This window comes from Microtus oregoni, unplaced genomic scaffold (genome assembly GCF_018167655.1).
Source record: "Microtus oregoni isolate MIOR12 unplaced genomic scaffold, Mior012 000015F_ref0000493, whole genome shotgun sequence".
Lineage (NCBI taxonomy): Eukaryota > Metazoa > Chordata > Mammalia > Rodentia > Cricetidae > Microtus > Microtus oregoni.
This window is the reverse complement of record NW_024543074.1, coordinates 39786142-39793104: the sequence shown is the minus strand read 5'-3', so window position 1 is coordinate 39793104 and position 6963 is coordinate 39786142. Positions and strand designations below refer to the sequence as shown.

General features: G+C 43.9%; 1 protein-coding gene across 1 annotated transcript; it reads right to left on the bottom strand.

The window, feature by feature from the left end:
* Window positions 1-286: 286 nt before the first annotated feature.
* Window positions 287-1240, bottom strand: LOC121456353 (olfactory receptor 2T27-like). Its single transcript, XM_041664436.1, has one exon. It carries the CDS (start codon window positions 1238-1240, stop codon window positions 287-289), a length of 954 nt encoding a protein of 317 aa, XP_041520370.1.
* Between the last annotated feature and the right edge of the window lie 5723 nt (window positions 1241-6963).

The following is a 6963-nucleotide window of genomic DNA, read 5'->3' as shown; positions in this document are numbered from 1 at the left end:
GAAAGTGGGAATGATAGAGTAACAAATAGGTCCTTGACTTGTAACTCAACGAATTAAGAAACTTTTATCTTTGAACAGATGTTATTTTCAAAATCCATGTAATCTTACAAGTATGGAACTCTTATAAGGCTTTACTCAACTCAAGTCACCACTCTGGGACTAAGACAACAACATTCCAACAAATCCCAGTTTCCGTGAGTCGTGGATGTTCCCTTTTCACAACCTTCTCTTCTCGATTTGGATTCAAGCTGACTTAAATTCACTTTGAAGTTGCTGGCTAAGACATTCACCAGTGCGACCTGGCCTTGTCACGGTCCCAGCATCTGCCTGTGCACTTCTGTAGGGCTCCTATCACTTCTTTGTTTCTCAGGCTGTAGATGAGAGGATTGAGCATGGGGGTCACTATGGTGCCCAGCACAGCTCCTACCTGGTCTTGGTCAGGTGTGTGGGAAGAGGTGGGAGTCATATAGATGAACATGGCCTGACCAAAATAGAGACTCACTACAGTCAGGTGGGAGGAGCAGGTGGCCAGGGCTTTATTCCTCCCCTTGGGTGAGTTCATCCTGAGGACGGTGAGGAAGATGAGGGTATAGGAGGTCAGGATCAGCGTGAATGGGGCCAGGAGAAAGATAATGGTTGACACGAACTTCACCGTCTCGTAGACTGAGGTGTCCACACAAGACATTCTCAGAATGGCGGGCATTTCACAGAAGTAATGATTGATCTTCCTGGAGCCACAGAGAGGAAAATTCATGGGGTAGACGGTATGAACCAGGGCGGCACCAGCCGCTCCAATCCAGGTGGAGGCGGCCATCTTCAGACAGACCTTGGGACTCATGAGAATGGTGTATCGCAGAGGGTGACAGACAGCCACATAGCGGTCATAGGCCATTAGTGTCAGTAAGATGCACTCAGCAAGGCCGAGGGTGAGGAAGGAAAACATCTGAGCAGCACAGGCCAAGAAGGAGATGTCCTGCCTCCCGGTGAAGTAGTTGGTGGCCGCCTTGGGCACTGTGGTGGAGATGTAAGCCAGGTCAATGAGAGACAGCTGACTGAGCAGGAAGTACATGGGGGTGTGGAGGCGGGGGTCCAGCCAGATGAGCAGTATTAGTGTGGAATTCCCAGCAGAGGCCAGGGCATAGACGGAGAGGATGAGGAAGATGAGGAGGTTCGGGTACCTGCAGCCGGGAAAGAGCCCCAGCAGGATGAAATCAGCTGTAGTTTTATTCTTCTGATCCATAGTTTCATTCAGAGTTTCTTGTAGCAGATGAAAACCTACAATGTTAAATAAAAAGAGAACGCATTTGGCTGGAATAATTTTATTCTCTTGGTCAGTGCCTCAGCTCTATCACTCTGGGGCTGAGACTCTGAAAGGGGGACTTTCACAAGAGAGGTGTTGGGGTGAGGTACAGGAAAAGGGCACCGGGAAGAAGATGGGTATCAGGGGTGATGATAGAAAATCCCAAGTTCAGGTCACTATGGTCAGTTCAAAACAAACCACTAAAAACAGCCTGGGATTACTTGAGAGAGAGGTTCAAGTGTAAACTACAGACAGCTGTTAGCTGACCCTAAGCTAAAAGTTGGATAATAGATACAGTCAGTTCTTTCATCTCCCAAACCTGCATTCTGAGTTTCAAGTCACACACAGCTGCTGTTTTACTTACTACAACGTTACCAAGGGTAATATACTGTGGCTAAGCTCTTCTTCTGTGTTTGGTGTGAGCAGTGGGAGGGTATCACTCATTGATGCCCATTACCCAGAGGAGATCAGTTTTTATGCCCAGTCCAATAAAAGCTATTGCCATCCCCACAACAAAAAGACACTGATTCTTAGTTGTTTTTCTTCTTTGTCCCTTTCAGGGAATGTTATCCTTTCTCTGTTCCCTTCTCAAATGCTTGCTTCTCGTCTCTTCTGCTCCTGGTTTTGTCTGAGGTTGTACCTCTAAGAATGCACTCCAATGACCAAGATGTTTCTCCTTTTGTCCAGTAACAGAGACATATTAAAATTTCACCCCATTGAAATTTTACCTGGGACTTAGCAAGATCATAGCCTACAGTTATTCTGACCAGAACAAACTAATAATAATTAGTCCCCTGATGGCAACCTCTAGCACAATCCTTTCTTCTTTCATCTTTGATTTATTACTATTATTATTATTTATTATATCGAATTTTTTTGAGATAGGGTTTCTGTAGCCCTGACTATTTCTCTTTGAACATCAGGCTCTTGGAATTCTTGAATCATACAAATTTCTTTCTCTTTAAAATTATATTATTTTATGTATATGGGTGTTTTGCCTTCATGTGAGTCCCTTCCTCTCATGTGTGCAGGACCAAGGAGGCCAGAAGAGGGCATCAGATCTCTGGGAACTAGACCTACAGATGATTGCAAATGGCCATGTCAGTTCTGGGAACCCAGCCCTCTGCTAGAGCAGCCAGTGTCCTAAACTTCTGAGCTATCTCTCCAGCAGCAAAACTCCTTTCCTGACTGTTCTTTCCCATCGACCTTCACTCCAGAACCTCTCCTGAGCTTCTCTGAAAGCCCCTTTACAGTATACTTAGGAGATTCTAATTGTCTGCCCAAATACGTTAGCTGTTTGTTCTGATTTACTTACTAGATCCATCAATTGAAAAATAATTCATTTCTACATCAACAACCTAAGAGACAGTGGTTATAGCACTTTGTACATTTTCCTGGTCTTGTTCTTCATCTAGAGAATGTGATAAAAAACATTCTTAAAATATATTACAGGTCTGGGGTAAACTCATTTAATCGGTTTCTAAGGTCAGATATTTGTAGAAGTACCGCACTGTGAGCAAAGGTAACACCTGACCTTCCCTCCCAAACAGTGAGACAAATTCCTGTCTACCACTAATCTTCCGTATTCTGTCCTCCCACCAAGCTGATCTCCTGTGTCTGCTGTGAAGATGCCCAGCCCGTGATTTTTCTTTTCAAACAACAAACATAATAAGTTTGGCTTCATTATCAAAAATATACTTTATTTCTTCCCATCCACCCTTAGGTTGCTATGCCTTCTTTTTCTGAGGTAAGAAAAACAGCACAGCATGTCTTATTGGTCCTGTAAGGTTGCTTTAATTTTTTTTTTAAAAAAACTTAATAAACCCAAACTGTTAGTGTGACAGCTACAAACTTACTTTAGCATACGAAAACGATGGTTCGGTGATGGACTATGTAGTTAGATAAGGGACTGTGACTAAATGATGTACAAAGAATAAATTAAAGACACCATCACCACATTTTTCCCATGAGCACTCAGTTTCAGTCCTCAAGAGGCTCACACTGATGGCCTTGGGTCACCTAGAAAGGAAGAAGAAGGAAGTGTGATCCCGGGGTCTTTCTCGTATAAGAGACCACATCCTTTGGATTCTTTCCTGAAAGCACATTTCCACATATTCAAATTTAACTGTAGAATGAGTTCTGTCTGAGTGGTGGGCAATCAAAGAAGAAACCCTGCCCAAGGCTTTTGTGAAAATGGCAAAAGGCAGATCCTGCAGTAAGTGTGGGGGCAGACTGCACTTTTTTTAAATGAGGAGTTTTATTGGGGCGAGAGAGGGGGAGGAAGGAGAATGAGGACGAGGACTAGGACGACGAGGAGGAGGGGGCCAAAAAAGTCGTGCCTGCTTCCCTTTGGAGGAACAGTGGGGAAGAATCAGACTACAATTTTTAAAAACTCCCTACTCCTCACACTGCCCACTACTTTTAGATTATCCAACTACTGTCAGGAAATTCGGGAACATTGGGCACCAGTCTGGATTTCCAGGTTCTTGTGCTTTGGAACACAGTATTGGACAGGGACCCATGGGATGCTGCAGTAAAGGAGACATTTAGTTTGTTAAGAAAGAGTATACTTCTAAGAAGTAGGGTCAGAAGCGTGACGGGCCTGTGCCCTGGTAGAAAGGGTTGCATCTTTCTCTTTGTGGACAGTTTTTACACGCCAGCTGCAGCCCTGTGCAACTTCCCTCTGCCTGTCACTCCTCTGCCTCACAAGGAGAAGAGCAATATTCAGGTAGTGCTTTTCCCAGTCCAAAGTGCAAAAAAAAAAAAAAAAAAAAATCCCCAGAGTGGACCACTAGAGGGCGATGTTCTCTTCCCCCATTACATTTGCTATCACAGTCAAATGTAATAACAGCAATGAACACAGACAAGCTGGCAGGGTCATTGGTCCTTGCTGTCCCTACTAACTTTCTCCAGCCTGTGTGAAACCTGGAGTCACTGAACAAAGCAGAGAGGCAGCACAGTCATTCCTTAGCTATTTGCTGAATGATCAGAGGATCCAGATCCTCCCTGGGTCAGGACAGGTTTTGACCCCCTATAGTCAATCACTCACTCATCTATAGCACTGGGGCCTCGTTTTGATGTTTTGCTTCCTCCCTCTTTCACCTGCTGAGGAAGCGCTTCCATATGATCATGACTTCAACGTGGAGAACATCCCGTCTTTTCTCAGATCCAAACTTAACCTGTTCTTTCTTTGCAACGTTTCTACCCTGGATCAATGGTTCAAGCACAGGTCACCAACCAGAGTCAGCCTTCTTCATGGGGAGCCAGAGCTTTGTCGGTAGCTAGTGCTCTTCCTCCCAGTCTTTATCCTCCTGTTCTGTGCTGCAGGGTGAGCCTCAGGTAGCTCAATTTGCCCTTCTCACTGTGCCCCACAACACTTAGTATCCAATCAGCTCTTGTCTTGAGAAGCCTGACCTCTGACCTGGTCGCCCATGAGAACAGACTCACACAATTCTGATCCACACCTGGGTCAGGCTTGAGAGCAGTGTGCTGGCTCCGTGCTGTATTCTGGCCAGATCAAGAGCTGCTGACTCTTCTGTGTACCAGGGGACTGCAGAACCCTTCAGGGAGTCTCCTGGGAGTCTGTCCCCAGACTTTAATTAACCTTAGACCTAGATACCTCTGATGAAAACCTTGCTGTCCAGTATTCTGTGCTGTTTGATGAAATAGCAGCTGCATTTCATGTCTCCGTGGAGATGGGAAGGAAGCAGTGTGGCAGGGGTGGCAGAAAGAGACTATGAACAATTAAAGATCCTTCAGGGTCTCCTGTGACAGCGATCCTGTCTTACTGAGGATGGGCTGGGCTTCTAGAAAGACTGAGGAGAAATAGCAAAGTTGTCAAATGGAAAAGTGCCTAAAACAGAGTTCTGGTAACCTGAGCTGTTCACAGGGTAGTCTGAACTCTAAAGGGATTAAAAAAAAAAAAAGACCCTCCCTTTTGACTATTCCATCTGAGCTGCAATGTTTATGCCACCTTCCCAAGGACCTCCCTCCCTCTCTCAGTGCCTCCACCTTACTCCCAACCTCCTCACTCTCCTCTTCATGGTGCCAACCTGGGCAGATATCCCCAGCTAGACCAGAAGACCAGAGAAGAAACAGAAACCAAGAAACAACACACCCATCCAAGAAAGAAAAACTCAGAAATTGGTATCTAGACAGATAATCACGCCAATCCCAGATGCCTAGCCATCAATGTAAGAATGAAATCAATGGCAACCAAGGCAATGTGTCAGTACCATAGCCCAGCTATCCTACTACAGTATCCCTGAATATTCCAACACAGCTGAAGCACAAGAAAAAGACTTTAAAACAAACTTCATAAAGATGACATAAGTCCTTACAAAAGAAGTGAGAAAAGTCCCTTAAAGAAATCAATAAGGCAAGCAAAAAATTGGAGGAAATTAGTAAGTTCCTTAAAGAATGTCAAGAAAGTCAAGGGAAAGCAAGCAAACAATGAACAGTGAAGGAAATGAATAAAACTGCTTGAGATCTGCAAATGGAAATACAGTAAAGAAAACCCAAATGGAGGGAATTCTGGAAATGAAAACTCTGGGTAAGTGAATAGGAACCACAGATGCAAGCATCACCAACAGAATACAAGCAATGGAAGAGAGACTCTTAGGCATTAAAGATATGATAGAAGAAATAGTTACACTGGACAAAGAAAATGTTGAAGCAATTTAAATTCTTGACAGAAAACATCCAGGAAGTCTGGAACACTATGAAATGAGCAAACCTAGGGATAGTAGGAATAAAAGAAGAAGAATCCTAGCTCAAAGACCCAGAACATATTTTCAACAAAATCATAGAAGAAAAATTTCCTAACCTAAAGAAGGAGACTCCCGTTGGGTGGGGGGGGTACCTGCGTTTAATTCCAGCACTCAGGAGTCAGAGGCAGGTGGACCTATGTGAGTTTGAGGCTGACCTAGTCTACAGAGTGAGTTCTAGGACAGCCAAGGCCGTTATACAGTGAAACCCTCTCTCAAATAACAATAGCAGCAGCAACAGCAAAAAGAGATGATTTTCATAAAGTCACAAGAAGCTTACAGACACCTAATAGACTGGCTCAGAAAAGAAAATCTCCTTGCCACATAACAATCAAAACCAAGAAAGAATGTTAGAGTCCTCAAGGGGAAAAGACAAAACAACATACAAAGACAGACCTATTAGAACTACACTTGACTTCTCAATAGAGAGTCTAAAAGCCATAAGGGCCTGGACAGATGTCCTGCAGAAACTCTTATCTAAACTATCTAAAAGGTAGAGAGAGAATAGCCAAGTCAACAAAATCATAGATGAAAAGGGCACATAACAACAGACACTGAGGAAACCTAAGGATCATTTGGTCATGCTTTGAAAACCTGTACTCCACAAAATTGGAATATCTAATAGATGGATAATTTTCTCATAGATACCACTTACCAAAGTTAAAAAAAGATGAGATAAACAATATAACATACCTATAACCACCAAGGTAATAGAAGCAGTCATTAAAAGTCTCCCAACAGGAAAAAAAACCCAGCATTACAGAATCTACTAAAAGGAAAACTACAACCCAAGGAAGCTACCTGCACCCACAAAAACACAGGCAACAGATAAACTCACACTAACAAACCCCAAAGTGTTGTAGTACGGAGCGGCGGGCTGTGTCCCGCCACCCGGCT